The 19604-nt window shown below is 39.0% G+C and overlaps 1 protein-coding gene across 1 annotated transcript; it reads right to left on the reverse strand.

Annotated features, from left to right (window-relative positions):
- Window positions 1-241: 241 nt before the first annotated feature.
- Window positions 242-19533, reverse strand: PPP1CC (protein phosphatase 1, catalytic subunit, gamma isozyme). Its single transcript, XM_010841377.1, has 8 exons — window positions 19237-19533; window positions 8973-9104; window positions 8025-8255; window positions 4317-4421; window positions 3122-3345; window positions 2779-2913; window positions 1763-1823; window positions 242-888 (listed from the first exon to the last, which is right to left on the reverse strand). The coding sequence occupies exons 1-8, from the start codon at window positions 19289-19291 to the stop codon at window positions 818-820; spliced, it is 1014 nt and encodes a 337-aa protein (XP_010839679.1). The 5' UTR covers window positions 19292-19533; the 3' UTR covers window positions 242-817.
- Between the last annotated feature and the right edge of the window lie 71 nt (window positions 19534-19604).

Consider the following 19604-nt stretch of genomic DNA (forward strand, 5'->3'; position numbering starts at 1 on the left):
CAAGCAAATGTTGGTTCAAACAATCCCCACTAGGTGGTCCTCTTCCAACTCCCTAAGAGACAACCAGTTTTTGATAGAAGAATGAGCTTTTCAAATGACACACTCTCCATCCACTTTTAATGTACCAGAGAAATGAATGTGCCTTCAACACATGTGTGAAAAATGTAGGACACAACGTTGTGTTTCATATGAGTTAGGGAAGAGAGAAAAGAGCAAAGGTTTGTGTATAAAAACACTGGTGGTTGACTTAGACTAATTTAAAAAGTAGCTCTTGAATTTTATTGCCAAGTTCAAATAAACCCAGACAAAAAATATGGATACAGATGATGTCACACAACTCACCAAGTCCCACACATCCCTAAATAGTTCAATCTCATCTCTCTACTTCAGAAACTCAGTTATATCCAATAAGAATTTGAAGAATGAGCATCCATATTACAATCCATCTTTGGAAAACAGACTATTTGAAGGAAGACAAATCCAAATTGAAACTGTGTGGTTTCCAGAGCAATTTATTCATTAAAATCTATTCAATATGCCATCAACAGTTCTCCTGTGTGTATTGTGCTGATAAATTGACACTGAGAGGATTTAACAAGTCATCATTTAATAAGTCTGAATTAATTTTCACCACATGGTATTGTACACGGTCATCTGTTGAAACAGATTTCTTTTTAACAGATCTTAGTTTAAAAAAGTCATAGATACTGTGAGTTCTGTATAAACTGGTGGATAGTAAGTTAGTTCCTTTGTTTTGACTTATAAGCCTCAACTTCATCGCAGAATAAAGAATGTAGGCCAAAGAATGCATAATCGGTCACTCGTATAGAACAGTATTGTTTCTATAATTTGAAGCTTTCTGAATGGACGGGTTCAGGCCTGATGTAACTGTAAAAAGATTACTTAATGAATAGACTATATGGAAATCGTACAAAATGTAATTAACTTTAATCATTAATAGCTTAAACAGCACTATGTTACTAACTGCTATTCAAACTCAAAAACCTGTTTTTGAATCCCCACAAAGGTGACAGGTGTACACAACCATGCCACCTTGTACTTACTTAGGGGAGTGTCAATATATATTTCAACAGAAACTTTGGCTTCAGGAAAAAAGTCACAAACATTTAAAATAATGGCTTTAATTGTCATTTTAAGTATACCGTAGGGGAAAGTGTGCTTTAATTAAATGTACATACCAGTGATGCTGGCAAAGTTGAAAGTTACTCCTAATGTTGATAGCTATAAAAACTAGTTTGTACATTAAGACAATGAAAGAAAAAAAAAAGCAATCCCTTTAAAACAAAAAAGTTCACAGTGGTTTGTATCCAACAGTATGCATTTTATGACAATAACATGTACAGATTGAGCACCCTAGGGCTCTCTTTATAGCCTAAAGAAAATGACCATTTACATTAGCTGTACTGAATTAAAAAAAGATCAGCTGTACACTCACCCCTTAGACAGGGGACACTGTCCTGAGTGTACAGCTTTAACACCATCATTAATGTTGTTTGTAAAAGGAACAGGGAACTAAACAAAACATTTCCTTGGGAGTGGAGAATCTTTCATTTGCTGTTACAACCAGCAAATACCATTCATGAAGTCAAAAATGGAAGGGGGAGCCCCACAAACACTATTTGAGCAAGCTGACCAGTACACATTACAGTTTTAAAAATGAAGGTTATATACTATATGTTACAAGTCCCAACTAGGCAGTATCAAAATGACATCTATTTCTTTGCTTGCTTTGTGATCATACCCCTTGGAGGTGTGACGGGTCTCGTGGCATTAGGCTTCTTTTTCTCTGCAGGCTTTAATATCTGCAAAGATTCAAAAAACGATGCATTTTAGGAAATACACTTAACCTCAAGTCTTACATTTCACTCAAATCTTTTGTTCAGAAAGTCTGTTTAAAATTGCCCCAACAACTTTGAAGGCTCCACTGGCATATTAATACAAACCAAGCTGACAAACATTTTGGTAATAAATACTCTTATAAACCACTATGATATACGATCTGGACAAACTGTTTCGCCTCTGGATAAAATGACAGTTTTTTGAAGTCACACCTTTAGGTATTCCCTCTGACACAGGGGGTAAAGTTCTTTGGAACAGTGTTTTCAAACCCCTAGGGGATCATGTCATAATCTCTAGGGGTTGCAAGACCTCCCTGATAATTAAAAGAAAAAAATCAAGAACACTTCTTTTAATTCAGTTAACTGATGACTTGACTTTAGTGGCTGTGTTTTTGTTTATGATTGGGTAAGCCTGAAGTCGTATAAGTTTAATCACAGTAACTGAGAAAAAAATTGCAGTAGACTTTGCGTGTAAATGATTCTTTTGTGCCAAGTGAAGGCCAAATGATGTCATGGTCAACCAACAGAGGTTTTTTAGAAACAGAGGCATGGTGGGAGAGCTGGGTAATCACATAGCACATCTGGCACGTGGAGTAAGTACTACCTTCATGCACAAGTGGTGATTTAATTTTAGCTGAATACGGTACTAACACTGTAGCTTTAGACTTAATGTATCATGATTTTAATGTATTCAAATAATATGAAAACAGTTAAATTCAATAATTGGGGCAAAAGTTCTATGATCATTTCATTCTTTTAAAAGGAATTCACTCATTACTAAACTAGGACAAACACCAATTAAGGGAAAATAAAAATTTTCAGTCTACTCCAAATAAATGAATATAGAGAGAAACTAGCACTTTTTAAAAATCAATAAAATGCAGAAATAAAAGGAAACAATGCTGAAAACATCCTCTACCTGAAAAGAACACATTAGTGTTTCGTCCACACTCATCATGGCACCTGCATTGTCAAACTCTCCACAATAATTGGGCGCAGAAAACAGAGTGACCAACTGCCTCTTTGCAAAAAATTCGTATCCATCTTCAACCACCTTGGAGAGAAAACGTTTTCAATGTGAACAGGTGCAAACTTTAGGTGAGTAAAACCACTCTTCAGTTTCCCATTGAGCCTGACATCCTATAGGTCACTTCCAGAGACATTTTGTATAAATAAGCAATACCTACCCACCAAAATCAACAAGGAGAATCTGTGCTCACACACATGCTCTTAAGTGTACATGTAAAATTCAAAATCAATACCTGATGGGCTCTACATATAAGATCCAAATCATGCTTATGGAGAAATTTTGCAACCACTTCTGCACCAAATGTGAAGGACACTCCTCTGTCATTTTCACCCCAGCCTAAGACATCTTTATCGGGGTCAGACCACAAAAGATCACAAAGAAGACCTTGATCTGGTACATCAGTTGGTCGCATAATTCGCCGAATCTGCTCCATAGATTGAAGATCTGGTGATAAACCTATTAAATGAGGGGGGAAAAAAAAAACAAAATGGAAGAAAACACAATTTTAAAAGGGAAGTTAGCACTTTACTATTTCCCTTTCTCTACAGAGAGACTCAATGACTTACAAAACCTTCCATGAAATCTTTGGTTATCTTTTCTTACTTATTAGCTTTTATTAAAAAGGGGAGGGGGGCGGGAAGCCCACTGGAACTTGTTACATGTACTAATTTGTGGGGCAGTGTGTGCCTGAACAGGACAAGGAAAGTTACTTCAACATTCAGAGCACCCTAATGACCACTTGTAGTGACTGGGAGTAGAAGATGCAGACACTTAGGTGAAGCTTTCTAGGAAACCTGCACTGGCCAAGGACTGTAATGTCAAATCAGCTCAGATGTAACTGGCTCTCAATCTGACTTTAAAAATCACATGTCCAACTCTACCAAAACCAGTATATAAGTACTTAAGGAGGGCAACGATAATAGTTTTATTAAAATATAGTTGAGTTGGCTTTTTGATGGTTGTCTAACTTCTGACACAGATGAAAAGATATCCTCTTTGCCGATACTGTTTTAATTATATCATATGAAGTAAAACCACCAAGCAAAGTAAACTTTTAACATCTATGTCAGAGAAATTTCTGAAAGGAAAGGATCAGAAACAGTCCAAGGGAAAGTATATTCACATTTTCAGTATCCTAGAGGATCTATGGTATAGCTCATTGTTTATTTTATATTCGAAAATACTTTGTACTCTATTTTCAAGGCTAACTGTTACAGAGCCTAGAATTCTCTGTAACAAATCAACTGCATACTTTGGACTTGTATCCGGATGATCCTGGATGTGCCAGAGCGGACTCCTGGTGTAACACAGCAGTACAGGAGAGTCACCTCACAGAGGAAGTCATCCGAATGTTAATTCATCAATGTCAAAGTGTACACTCTTTAGAAGAATCCAAATCTGTGTGGAATTAAAATCAGCCCACATACCTCCATGACAGCAGAATATTTTCTCATCCACGATGGCTGCTATCGGTAAACAGTTAAAGCAGTCTGTGAAAGTTTTCCATAGTTTAATGTTATATCTTCTTTTACCTGGAAAAATTTGGGGATGGTTAAAAAAGAGACTGGTGTTCTGCAGGTACATACTCTCAGGATAAGTCCTCCAAGGCAATATTCAAAAACTATGCTTTTATTAAAAACGAGAGAATTAGATATATGTAATATTTAAGGGATGTGTGATTTATAAGCAACAACTTATAGTTTCATATGCACTATTTTAAAATTCCATGCAAGGTCTGAAAACAGAATTCCAGATATACTGATTAAGGATTATCATTAAGCCTCAACAATTATTTGATAGCACCAACTCTGTTTGCAACATAGTCTTTTCTGTCCACTCTCAAACCATAGGTGGGTTCCTATTTCCAAAGGCAACCTAGAACAACTCACAACTCACTCTGTCGGCTTCTTCATCAAAAATTAAGATTCTTCCTCCTGTTGCCTGAGCATCTTATTAACTTAGTCCCGGGCTGCTGCTTTCTTTCCTCTGTACATTTCCCCACTAAGGCCACCTCAGACCGCCAGGAGCATCTGGCTCCAGAAAGATTCCTGGATAACTGCCAAGGTCTCTTCAAGCTTCCAAATCCTCAAGCTTCTGAGCCAGAACCCCTAATGCAGTTTCCTATTACTACAGACCAGACAGCTCTGGCATCAGAAAAGTGTAACACATATTCACATTTTATCCAACAACAGATACCTCAGCTTTTCCAGGACTACAGTCATAACACGGGCAGGGGGAATGGAGGAAATGGTAGCTCAGAGTGCTTGCTACACTTAGGAAATAAGTCTATCACGTTCAGCAGTGGTTTTAAAATTCCTTCATAATCCATTGTATATTCTTGCCTCCTTTGTCAAAGATATGGTGTCCATATGTGCGTGGATTTATCTCTGGGCTTTCTATTTTATTCCATTGAAACTCCAGAAAAATAAACGACCCAATCAAAAAATGGGCCAAAGAACTAAATAGACATTTCTCCAAAGAAGACATACAGATGGCTAACAAACACATGAAAAGATGCTCAACATCACTCATTATCAGAGAAATGCAAATCAAAACCACTATGAGGTACCATTTCACACCAGTCAGAATGGCTGCGATCCAAAAGTCTACAAATAATAAATGCTGGAGAGGGTGTGGAGAAAAGGGAACCCTCTTACACTGTTGGTGGGAATGCAAACTAGTACAGCCACTATGCAGAACAGTGTGGAGATTCCTTAAAAAACTGGAAATAGAACTGCCTTATGATCCAGCAATCCCACTGCTGGGCATACACACTGAGGAAACCAGAAGGGAAAGAGACACGTGTACCCCAATGTTCATCGCAGCACTGTTTATAATAGCCAGGACATGGAAGCAACCTAGATGTCCATCAGCAGATGAATGGATAAGAAAGCTGTGGTACATATACACAATGGAGTATTACTCAGCCATTAAAAAGAATACATTTGAATCAGTTCTAATGAGGTGGATGAAACTGGAGCCTATTATACAGAGTGAAGTAAGCCAGAAGGAAAAACATAAATACAGTATACTGACGCATATATATGGAATTTAGAAAGATGGTAACAATAACCCGGTGTACGAGACAGCAGAAGAGACACTGATGTATACAACAGTCTTATGGACTCTGTGGGAGAGGGAGAGGGTGGGAAGATTTGGGAGAATGACATTGAAACATGTAAAATATCATGTAAGAAACGAGTTGCCAGTCCAGGTTCGATGCACGATACTGGATGCTTGGGGCTAGAGCACTGGGACGACCCAGAGGGATGGTATGGGGAGGGAGGAGGGAGGAGGGTTCAGGATGGGGAACACATGTATACCTGTGGCAGATTCATTTTGATATTTGGCAAAACTAATACAATTATGTAAAGTTTAAAAATAAAATAAAATTTAAAAAAATAAATAAAATTCCTTCATAGAAATCTACATTTGAATAAAAAATTTCAATACAGTACAATTTTAACAAAATTATCAATGTTTTCTTAAGTTGGAAAACCATCCACTGAAAGCCACCTATGTCAGGATACTTTCAGGCCCACAGACGGGGTGGCAAACTATACCTCCCTGATGGGAGAGGGGAAAGTTGGAGTACAAGGTCATTCATTACACGAGTCTTGAAGACAAAGAGTCAAAATTGATACTATTCAATGCCAACCTTCTAAATCATTAAGGCTTCTAATAAAAAAGAAACCAAAAATGATGTAGCCAACACACTAGGAAGTATATCACAACGAAGAGATTGTGTGAATTTGAACTTTATCAAATAAAACATCAAAATATTGGCTAACCACTATATAAAAAGGAAAATGCTCTAAATAGTAGTACCTGTAACAAATTCCTAAAACACAATGTTACAAAACTCTCGGCCTCTCATTTCATTACCTAAACAGTGACTGCCTTGCTAGTCCCTCTCTGGTAAGACTCACTGTCAATATCAAATATCCTTTGCACCCACCTCATTCTTTTTTTAATTTTACTGAAGTATAGTCCATTTTCTCCCACCTTATCTTATGTAGTCCAAGCTGGGTCTTGGACTACATACATACATACAGTCAAGGGAGAGGCTGTGAGTACGAGGACTAAGTTTATGAAGGGAACCTTTCTAGCAATGTACTTCCAACAAATAAACTAGATGAACACATCTAAGTGAAACCGAGATGGAGTAACACACCTTGAGAGACTATAGGTTATGATTATAGTCTAGGGTACGACCACAGAGACAAAACCAGACTTGTTATAATTATACTGGCAAGTGCTAGTAATTCAAACTCCTTAACCACTCCCACTCACAGAAATGATAAATACAAAAGGAAGATGGAGATAAGGATTAAAAAAAATTTTTTTTTAATTTATAGTTACTTAAACAGCAGCATCAATAAAAACTCCACTGAAACTGATTATTTTCAAGGCTTTAGGAATCTTGTTCCTGTCAATTATCAATTCAAAGTGTACCTTCAAAATGGGTCAAACAATGTACAAATTATTCAAATACTTTTAATTAGCGTCCCCTTGCTGCCCTGTTTTCTCCTTTCAGCACACAATTTCAGATAGTGAGTACTGTTTTTCTTGGGTTTGGATGTGCCAAAGGAAAAAGAACTACATTACAAATTACAAAAGTTATTTGTATATTCCAAGTTTCCATTTATATGCAACGTCTAGAAAAGGCAAACCTATAGAGACAGAAAGTAGCGTAGTGCTTACACAGGACTGTGTGATGGTTGTGTAATTCTATGAATTTAATTCACTGAACTGTACACTTAAAATGGATGAAATTTTATCTCAATAAAGTTATCAAAAACAAAGCTATCTATTTGGACAGGTTCTCAGAGTTGTACTAAAAATTAAAGTATCTGCAACTATTCACAACAATTACCTTAAAAGAAATCACCACTGTTATCACTATTTCCTAATCTAATCATCACATCATACAAGAATCCAGGGCATTATCATACTGTAACAAATGTTAAGTTTTTTACCCCAAGAAAGCAGCCAGGACAAAAACTAGTTAACAAAATAGTAAGCATGAAGAATGACAACACTACATCTAAACTCTCACAAATCCTAACAGAAACATGTTCAGTTTATGACCATATATCTCAATATAAGTAAATCTTACTGTAAAAAGTACTTACATTCATCATAAAATCCATAAATTCTATTGATGCTGGCACATTCGTGGTTTCCTCTGAGAAGAAAAAAATTCTCGGGATATTTGATTTTGTAAGCCAACAAGAGGCAGATAGTCTCCAGTGATTGTTTTCCCCTGTCCACATAGTCCCCAAGAAACAGGTAATTGCTTTCTGGCGGGAAACCACCGTACTCAAAAAGTCGAAGCAAATCATAGTATTGCCCATGGATATCACCTAGAAGCAAGAATTTTATTACACAGTGTCTTCATTCGTATAGTTCAAACCACCCACATAACTAATTTACACTGTTGTGTAGTATTTATTTAGTCCAACAGAGCTTAGTGAAAATTTTAAGTGTATATCAGAATCACACACAAAACTCAAGTAATTAATAATTTATTTTGCAGAACGGATTATTAATGGTTAGGCAGGCCTTCCTGCCAAGGAAGACCGTTTCCCTTTCAGGCTGGCTGATCAATATCAAATGTCCAACAGCTCAGTCTCTAGGGACCGTGCCAGCAGAAGCGATGCACTCTTAACAAGCCCTGACCCCATGTGACAAAGGCACACACACACACACACTACACCCACCAATACATCTGGCTTTCAATCTCCCTGCTAGATACTGTCAAACAGTATTTTCCTTTGCTTTAAGCTTATATATAGGTTCAGGCCTTTTCTTAGCTCTCCACTCTGTTTCCGTTCCTTTCTTCTGCAATGTTTGTATTTCTTTAGCAAAATAATTTTAAGAAAATCTGAAGCACATCTAAGTAAACTCGGTCCATTAGAGGTATTTATTCTAAAGCTACAATACATAATGTAATTCTAGGTTATTCACAAATAGTACATGATTCTACTGGCTAACATAATATCGTCTATATACCATCTATATATACCCTTGACTCAGTCAATTAATCACATAACCAAAGGAAACAGTGCACCAAAACTTACCACATATCTTGAGTGGTGCTTCAAGTTCTAGCAGGATAGGCTGACTGAGAAAGATCTCTCGGGACTTTAAGCACAGTCCTCTGATTTCATTCTCCTGTAGCTGGACATTCTTACCAGGCTTGGACCCTCTCACTGTAGGGGGAGAAAAACCCCAATTTAGTCAAGTGAAGTCAAAGTAAGATTTCATATAAAAATTAAACATATATGAAAAGGCACAAGCTTTAAATAAAGAGGAGACAAGAACATGGTTTAACTACTTTCTGACTAGGCTTTATTTTCAGGACACATAAAAATAACAATTGGCCTTGTTCACCTACAGCCCACTCACCAGATCAGCTCTTTTTGCCTCCCGTTATCTTCTCTTCTCCAGCCTTATAAATGAATTAGTATTTGTAGAGCAGGAGGTCTTAGAGACTGTCATGTTACTGAGTCAGTTCTAACAATTCCTTGTTTTAAAATATGAGATTGGAAATGCTCAGGATCTCTCCCTCCCAATCAGTGTTTTTCAGAGGACCAAAGGTCTCTCTCCATGGTCCAAGATCTTATGAAAAAAATTTACTGTGCTGTTTTTCATTAAAACACCATGTATGCGTGTTGTGGGTATTTTGCTATGCAACTTTCTAGGCCTGAATTTGTGAATACACTCATGTCTATACATGGCAAAGGATGTCAGCGTATGCTGTGAGAAAGGTTTCCTAGTAACTGGAACAGGTAAAACTTGAGAAAAAGGAGGAAGAGATCATGGCACAGCATGCATCACATCAGAAGACTCGAGTTCTACTCACTATCAAAGTGAAGCATAAGATATCCTCTGGCCTTATAATAATTCATTTATCAGCAGGTAGGTAGCAGTAAGAAATGGTTTTGACTCTAGTTGCAACAGATTAGACAGTTATTAAATATATAACAAACAGCACTGCACTGCCTGTAGTTTAGTCGTCAAGTTGTGCCCAACCCTTTTGCGAGCCCAGGGACTGCAGCCTGCCAGGCTCCTTCCTCTGTCCATGGATTTTCCAGGCAAGAATACTTGAGTGGGTTGCCGTTTCCTTTTCCAGGGTAATAAACTTACCTTAATCTTACAGTTATGAAGTGGCTGCTGTTGCTGTTCGGTCTCTAAGTCGTGTCTGACTCTTAGCAACCCCGTGGACTGCAGCAGCCCACAAGACTCCTCTATCCATGGGATTCTCCAGGCAAGAATACTGGAGTGGGTTGCCATGCCCTTCTCCAGGGGATCTTCCCAACCCAGGCATCAAACCTGTGTCTCCTGTATCGCAGGTAGATTCTTTACCATCTGAGTCACCAGGGAAGCCCCTTATGAAGTGCCAGGGTCTGGTTAAATATGGGGACTGGTTACCATCAGATTGCAATCAAAATCTTAACACTTGTTTTGTACAAGGAATTCATGAAAGGAGGCATTCTCTGAACTAGAACTGAAGCAAAAACACAGAACCAGACTAAGTACAGAGCTAAGCCTACATCTTTCTACCATTAAACCCAATATAAAGTCATAAGCAGATTAAATCAATGTTAATTTAAACTTTATCAGTTTTGAAGGCTTTATATTCAAATTCAAAATCATCTAGCCTAATGCTAAACAAGAGCAATATGTTTAACTGGTTTTTATCTAGCTTTGTTCTGTAAATATCTAAGTAACATTACAGAGTAATAAAAATTTCAAGTTAAAAAAACCCTGGTATCTGCGGAGAATTTTTTTTTTTTTCTATTAAAGAGGGCTGTGCCTAAATTTGAAAAATACTCTTAGGGGAAGCCCTCCTTCAGCCTGAATAGCCACTGAAATGAAATTCTCTGAGGAAACAAGCTGAGCAGAAATGGAAGGGTGTTATTTTTTTCAATGGAAGACAATACGTAAGAAAGGATGACAAGGGAAAAGAGTCAAACTCTTAGGGGGTACAGCAAAAAGAAAACGTTGAGTGCATTGGACTGGCAACTAGAAGCCAGGTTTCTGTATTGGTTTTATAGTCTTGAGCAAATCACCTCTTTGGACTCCAAAACATGTAACTGAACTAAGAGACCACCAGTCTCATGCTGATCAAATATTAAGAAACAAGAATCAACTCAAGGGAAAGCACAGTAAGAATAATTTTTGAGGGACTACACTAACAGACACATACACAATACCACAGCAACTGAGTTGTTTGTGAAACAAAACCAACTTTTTTCCTGAACCAAAGTCATTTTTTCTTTCTAGACACACACATAAGGAGAGAACTCAAGAAACCCTCCCAGTGAAAAGACAGTGGGATCATTGCTTTACTGGCCAGAAAACCCCAGTCATCAGTGATTTTACCACAAGTCAGCCAGAAGGTTGGGCATACTGCCCAACAGGAAACTTTATTTTTGGCTAGGGGACTCCTAAACGCTTCTGGTTTCAAAGGGAATCTTTTTCAGCAGAGGCCCACACTTGTAAGGGGACAGCCCACTCTAAGTCTTTTAGAAGACTTATACCTATAGGGAACACATGCCATACTTTTAATATGAATGCTATCAGATTAAATCAATGCTGCTAATACACATTTTACTGGTTTGGAGACTTCCCACTACATCCTTTAGACACAGTTCATGATAATTGTAGTTTTCTTAATATGACTGTCCCTGAAGGATCAGAGCACAGAGATTAGTAAAGAACAATACTAACAATTTTTTTAAATTTACTTTTAATTGGCTAACTGCCTTACAATGTTGTGCTAGTTTCTGCTGTATAATACCTTGACTCAGCAATAGGTATACACTTATCTCCTTCCACCCTCCCATCTTCATCCTACCCCTCTAGGTCATCATACAGTACCTGGCAGAGCTCCATGCAACACTAACAATTTAAAAAGTGTTCCTGATGTGGACTGAGGATTAAATACAGTTTTTCCAGAACAAATCAAGATTCAGTTTATGTCTGAACAGTGCTCATTAAAAACACAGTCACAAAGCTTCTTAAATTCCCAACAATTAGCTCAATAAATAAAACTATATAAACAGAAACTCCATCAAAACCATCTACCAACTGGCAAATACCTGCTCATCTTTCGAGACTGCTTAGATATCACCTCACGCTGGAAAACCCCTTAGCCATCTTCTCCCCCCTTAACAAGCCGGCTTTATGCTTTCTGAAATGCTCTCCCAACACCGCCCAGCACACACTCTGTATTATAATTGCCAGTTCACTTCCATCTATTCATCCTGGTAGAATGTAACCTCAGGACCACACCACTAGCCCTGCAGTGTACATGCCCACAGCCAGTATGTGGTAGGTACTCAAAATTTGTTGCATGAATGAAGTCTGAATAAAATCTGTTCATTTGTGGCATTACAATTAGCATGCACCCCAGACTATACACTGATTAGCCAAAAACAAGAACAAAAACCGTGTCTGTGTTTTCAAATGACAAAGCAATAGCATCATTCTTATAGGCTTTACTAGAGTATTTTTCAAGTTTTGAAAATTTAGGATTACTCTTTAAGTTTTATCTAACAGAAAATGAAGATTTCAAAATGGGTTTTGGCAGTCTGAGTGAACACAGCAGGCATTTCTTAGAGATGGCCTATTAGCTGACAGCATAAGAAGTCTACTTCACTATTTTCAGTGTCCATCATGGAGAATCATGTACTAGCTGTAGCTAACACCTAGGGAGCACTTCCCACGTGCTGGGTACTGCTGCACTAAGAGGCTTTATTCACAGAGCCATTCAGTACAGCAATCCCACAAGTCAGGCGCTGTCACTTCTCTGTGTTACGGGCTGAAGAGGCTCAGTGACTTGGTCCAAGGTCATAGAGCCTGCAAGGAGGACACCCTGACTCTAGCTCTGAAGTGGTGCTTCCATCAGATCACTCTCCCATTTAAGAATTTGTTCTTCATCTTGAAAATATGTTTAAAATATATGGCATTAACTTAGAAACTTAGTAAGAAAACAAATGAAAGCAAGTAAACAGCACACAACTGTTTTTGCCATTTTATAAGTTCATAAGCAATAACAAAGAAGAAAAAGTTAAAAAAAAAAAAAAAGGAAAGAATTTGTTTTCATTCTACTTCTAAACCAAAAGAGATTTTATAGGACAAACTACTAAACCTCTATACAGTCATTGGTGCTTAAGAAAAATTTGATGAGTATAAAAAATCATAGGCATCCTTACAAACAGGAAGCATTAAAAATTAAACGATGCAATCTACTTGTTAAGACTATCAACATTCATTTTTACTATGCTTCACACAAATATTCAACAAAATAGCTGCTGGGCACTTACTACCTGCCAGAACCAGTGATAGATGCTGGGCATCCTCTTCTGGCAACAGGAGAGACAAGAACTGTGTCCCTTTTCTTGGGAGGTTTACATTCTAGTACAGGATTTAGAAGATAACACAAACTAGGTAACTGCAGATTATTATACATTCTGTACCGAGAACTCCCCCTCTATAAAAGTTGAAAACTAAAAGTTTATCTTAGGGACATCTTCAACACCATTAAAAAGACAAAGGCTTGCATATCTATTTTATCACTATTAGCTACAAAGAAAAAATTCGAACAGTACAGTGCTGCTCAATAAACATCAGTCACTATGTACTTCAGGGCTGCCCAGGTGGCTCAGTGGTAAAGAATACACCTGCCAAGCAGGAGACACAGGAGACTTGGGTTCGATCCCTGGATTGGGAAGATCCCCTGGAGAAGGAAATGGCAACCCATTCCAGTATCCTTGCCTGGTAAATCCCATGGACTGAGGAGCCTGGCAGTCCAGTCCATGGGGTCACAACAGTCAGCTAGGACTCAGTGACCAAGCAGCAGCAGCACTGCCTACTTGAACCTCACTGTGCTGTGCATGACGAGAGAGATGTAAACAAGAGTGACCCAAGCTGGAAGTTCATGGGTTGTCTCCTAATGGTATCTTCCTAAGTAGTAGTTCAAACTGCATGTATGAAGTTATTTCAACAATTGCCAATGAAATACAAAATATTCCAAAATGAAATTCCAAGAGAATTTCATTTTCCAGGCAGAATGTGTCTACCAAGTCCAGGTGCTAAGTACTGTATAGAAATAAAATCAGCAGGCAGAGCGGACATATACAGATTAGTGACTGATCCATTACAATGGTCAACTTAGGTCTTAGGCACGTGACTTCTCTCTCTTTTTTTTTTTTTTGCAGCACTTTGAGGCCTGCAGGATCTTAGTTCCCTGACCAGAGATTGCCCTCGACAGAGACAGCTTGGAGTCCTAACCAGTGGATGGCCAGGGCATTTCCAAATGTGCAACTTTTGAGTAAAAGCTTTTATCTGGCTAAAATGGCAGATTCAGAAAACTGCATTAGGGCTGTTACGAGCAAAGACTGTTCTGTTCTAACTTATATCATCATTTATTTATCTGGCAAATCACTCACATGAGCACATGATAAAAACTCCCATGCAATTTTATAGTAAACAAACTGATAAAAACTTGTAATAACTTAAGACTACTTTGGGATTACTTATGAAATAAGACTACTTTGGGGTTCCTTACGAGGGATAAGCATGTATTCTTCTTGCCCCTTAATTGTTGAAAGAAGGTCATAGAAAAGGAATAGCATACCCACTAAAAAGCCTTAGCTCAATTATAATCAAGTTTTAAAACCTAAAATTGGCACAACCAGTATAAAAATGTCAACAGAGACTTTGCTAATAAGATAATCCTATTAAAAAGGTGGTAATCTTAACAATATGCCACATCATATTTATTTTAGTGACAATAACCTCACAACATCTGACAAATTTAGGAAAATAAAACCTCAAACCAAAACAAACAAAAAACACTGAGTTTCTATAATATCAAAACTTTCTCACAAACAACTGAGGTCTTTTCTACAAAAACTGTAAGCCACAAAAAAGTTAATCAAGAACCATTCAGTTTCAGTGCAAAGTCACCAGCAGGAAGATATCCACTTTTCAGCCATTTTAATTTCTAAGCCGCCCTTTCCCCACCTCGACTTTGCTAACTGCTGGTGTGATACTTTGGGCATTTAAAGGTGACATCAATTTTCTCAAGGCATATATAGAATCAGGATGTAGCTGCAAAACACTGTCTACTGCTCTCAATGAAGAACCTTGAGTTTTCTACACCTAGAGTGAAGACAATTCATTGAAAAATCTTTAACTCTCTACAGTCTTATCACCTACGCTTGATTAGACTTGACATCTGACCCTACATTTGTGCTGAGTGGCATTTTTGTAAGCCTTAATATTGGTAACAGACAATCTTCTCTAGATAAGGGATGCCAGTAAGCTGCAGGGGGGGGCGGTGAAATTGGAGATTTCAGGTAAAACATCAAGACCATTAAGTAAATCATCTATTCTTACATGCTTTGCATACAGTGGTCTGATCCTAAAACAAAAAATTTGCCCCAGAATTCTGTACATTGTTCTTGAATTAAACAACAAACAAAAATGTACAGAATTCTGTACATTGTTCTTTCCAGTTTCCTCATTTACACAGCGATTCGTATCAGGATATTATCTCCTTCACATTCCAGTTTTCAAGGTCCACTAACACCCTTCAGAGTAAATTGAGTGAAATGACCAAGTCTGTATATCCTCTCCCTGCTTCAAGATCAGTAACCCTCACCTACTCAGGCAGACTGAATGGCAATGGCACATGACTGCAGCTTCACAGATACAGAACAATCTCACCAACCTCTACGGCGGATGTGCTATTAACGCATGGTGCAGCCTGGCATCCATTCCCCCAGCTTGGAGGAGGAAAGCCTGCCTGCTCCCGCAGCTTACATTCCCTCAACCACCACAGAATGACACACCCCATCCTGTTAGATTTCACTGCTTCCTCCTGCTACTGTCAGGCGAGGGGGCACTGTGGGCACAGAGTAACCCTTCCCCAGCTGCAATTTAGGATTGGTGCAAGCTGCAGATCATAGCTCTAAGACCTTTCTCTTCTTACTTGTAGGAGAGAATGCAGCATACAATTGACATGTGGGAGGGGAGGGGAGGTCCTCATAATACAGGCTTCTTGGAAGTTAAGGGTACTAGTAACATACAACTTTACGATTACTGTCTTAATCAACAAAATGCCCTATGATCATTAATCCCAAGAAAAGCGTCTAATTGTTAAAATGATCTGATGTGTAAACTCATTAAGAAAGATTATTTTTGTTTTCCTTGGTCAGCATATATTAAGAATTTTTTTCTTGTGCCATTATGTTTGTCCTTTATTATCTTCAGGACCAGGGACCACTGTCTTTTTTAAACATTACAATACGAACATGTTTCATTTCACATCAAAAAATTAAACACATGGACTATTTTTACAAATTAGAGGATTAAATTCGTAGGGCCAGGACAGAAGTCACATTTAAATCACTAATGCAAATCAAGCAATTGTGCACAGCCTGACACAGTCCTGCAGTTTGACAACCACCATCTTCAGAGGTGAGATGCTTCTCTCAAAGCAGGATGCGAAATTACAACTGTCTGCTTTGCAAGAAAATTACTAGCCATCAATCATTCTCTGTAGGAGATCACTTACAAAACTAACCTCACTCTAATCTCACTTTTCTCCAACACAGTAGGACTATCAGACAAATCAGCAGCTGATTTATTCTCTAAATCCAAAGTTTTACCGTGCATTTAAGCAAGTGAACATGAATAACACACAAGAGTGACAATCCCAAGGTTTTATCACCTGCAAGGCAGACCTTCCCAGGTGGGTGGCAGAATGTTGCCTCCTTAAAGAAAATCTAAAAGTTTAGAGTAGAAAATAACTGCAAAGCTGTAGTGACTACAACTTAAAGCAAGGTGTTTTGTTAGCTAAGACTTCACCTTTGAATGGTCTTTTTAGTACTGTCACTGAGCTACTTCTCAACTAGCTGTATAGCTCCACTTTAAAAGAGACAATTCTGAACATGTAAAAAATTCTAAAAAGGTCATAAAACTCACATTCCCTCCATCTTCAGATATACTTAAATCTTAATGAAAATTTTTAGAGGAAAAACTTTGTGAGGCATTAAAAAAAAAAAATCACAACTTATCAACATCTTCTAACCTGGAAAGATATACATATATATCTTCAATAGATCATTTTCAATAGTTTCTCTGACAATCTAACATTGATGAGAAAAAAAAAAACAACATTAAGAATGTTGAGCAGCTAGTTTATTCCCGAGGAATGAAAACGCACTGCTTTACTAATTTCAATGAAAAAAAATGAAATGTTAAAAAAACCTGGTTTTCCAGCGCAACATAACATGTATAGAAACTATTAAGAAATGACTGATCTCACTGTAAATGATCCAGGTTAATCAACGCAAATTTCTTAGCACAATTTAAAAAATAAGATTAAAATTAATAAGATGTTATATGAATATAAAAGTTATGGGCAACCCCACAATTAAGACCTAACTAATCTTAAAATTCTGTTTCTAATCCACAGCTTCCATTTTTTCCAGCTTTCTCAAAGAAATAAAGCCACACATGTCCCTGCATAGACATGCAGAATTTACAATTTTTGAATGAGAAAAATTTAAGTTCTTTTCTTATAGCAAATTGTTTTAATCCGTTTCTGACCCACTGCTGTCTCACATAAACCAAAGAACTATATTAACAAATATTAAAAGTGTGATTCTTCTAATAAATGCCAGATACTGAATGAAAAACAAGGTTTTCACCCACAAATGGCAGTGACATTTCAGGGGCTCATTTAATGAGTTTTTCTTTTGAGACACTATAAAAGGAAAAAATCTGCACACAGATTAAGATGAAGTTTCATTCTCATGACTTAAAAGATCTGCGAATTCTAACACCAGAGCTATCCAACTGTTCACGCTAGACTCCATCTCTGAGCATTTACAGTTCAACAATATTTTAGAATATAAAAGCAAAAATGCAGTTAAAACTCAGCCAAATCTACATTATCCAACACTCAAGAAAAGGATCTGAATTATTTCAAAGTTCGGAATTAGATGTTATTATTAATAGATGTGCTCTAGAATTCGGGGGTAGTGGGTGATTTTATTTCAGCGTCTCTCCTTAAAATCCGAACTTCATCCCTCTCCCACATCAATAGAAATCAATCGCCGGACACCTCAGGAGTTTTAGGTCAGTCAAAATTAAAGATTTATTTTAACCTTTGCTCAACCACTGGACACCTCCTTCCTTCACACACAGGGTGACTTGAATGACGTTGAGTTCCTGGCTGCCTGGGTTTGAAACTTGACTATCACTAACTGGTTAAGTGACTACACTTTTCTGGGTCTTAGTCAGGAAAAAAAGGGCATCTACCTCGTGTATTACATGAAATCTATGTAAAGAGCTCCAAAAAATGCCTTACACACAGTAAGCGCTTTAGAAGCGATGGCTAATATGATTTATGCGATGCATGCAAAGTATTGGAGACAATTCATTAGAAAAGACCCTGATGCTGGGAAAGATTGAAAGCAGGAGAAGCGGACGACAGAGAACAAGACGGTTGGATGGCATTACCGACTCAATGGACATGAGTTTAAGCAAGCTCCGGGAGATGGTGAAGAACAGGGAAGCCTGGCACGCTCAAGTCCGTAGGATCGGAAAGTCGGATGCGACTAAAAGACAGCAAAATGCAGTGAACGCAAAGCGCTTAACAGAGCTTGGCACACTGCAAAGATCCTAACGAAACTGTCATCGCTGCCGTTTCACGATTCAGAGGCACGTTCAGAAAAGAGCGCGGAGACTTCCCCGGGATAAAGACAACTTAAAAAGAATATCTGGGAGGGCAGGAGAATATGGGTTCCAACATCTCCCTGAGAATGAACGTTCGTTACCAAGTAACAAGTAACGGGGCCCTCGACCCCAAGCCTCACAAAAAAATAAAAATTAGCAGGCTAGGAAAGAAGCCCTCAAGCTTGGTGAAATCCATATCCGCATTATATTGCTTTCCAAAATATTGAGAACCACGAAGTTCGGAACGAGCAGTCCAGTAGGTTGGACTGGGGCCCCCAATATTCTCCAAAGATTGGTCCGGAGTGCCAGGCGCCGGGGGTACGTACCGGAAACGTGGGGGTGGGGAGCGGAGTTTTCAAATTTTACGGCCAGGAGAAAGGCTGCACCCTCAAGCAATGAATGAGCGGAGGCAAGAGGGTCCGCAGGTTGGGCCAAGTGCGGAACCCCGGGCAACCTCCATCCCGCGACAGTCCCCGGCCCGCGGGCGAACTCGCGGCGCTCACTCGTCTCGGCGAAGCAAGCCCAACAGGCCTCCCAAATCCCCCTCCCCCGCGAGTCTCCGGAGCCGCCCGCCGCCCCCTTCACCTTCCAGCAGCCGTTGGATGATGCTGTCGATGTTGAGTTTATCTATATCCGCCATCGCCTTCCCACCGCCGACCTTCCCGCAGCGGCGCCGCCGCCGGCTCGCGCCCGGGATTCACACCTCCTGTCCCACGCCACGAGCACAGAGATGGTGGTGGCGGCGGTGGCAGAAGCCGCGGTGGGTTCCCCCCAACCGCCCCGCTCCCTGCTTCCTCCTTCTCTCCCCACTGGAACCACGAGAAGAACAAAATGGCCGCCGACTCCTTAGCCAGCCTCGGGCGGCGCACGAATGCGCGCGGGGGAGTGCAGCGGCCCGGCCGGGACTTCTTTGTGGGCCATAGGGCACCCGGGAGGGGGCGGGGCCAGGGAGA

Source organism: Bison bison, unplaced genomic scaffold (genome assembly GCF_000754665.1).
Source record: "Bison bison bison isolate TAMUID 2011002044 unplaced genomic scaffold, Bison_UMD1.0 scf7180017864160, whole genome shotgun sequence".
Lineage (NCBI taxonomy): Eukaryota > Metazoa > Chordata > Mammalia > Artiodactyla > Bovidae > Bison > Bison bison.

Excerpts from the sequence above, each read along its gene's own strand:
- PPP1CC (XM_010841377.1), bottom strand. The coding sequence starts at position 19,291 with ATGGCGGATATAGATAAACTCAACATCGACAGCATCATCCAACGGCTG. Across the intron at positions 4,422-8,024 it reads TTATGGATTTTATGATGAAT|GTAAAAGAAGATATAACATT; the intron begins GTAAGTACTTTT and ends AAATTTTTCCAG. Across the intron at positions 2,914-3,121 it reads TTATATGTAGAGCCCATCAG|GTGGTTGAAGATGGATACGA; the intron begins GTATTGATTTTG and ends TTTCTCTCCAAG.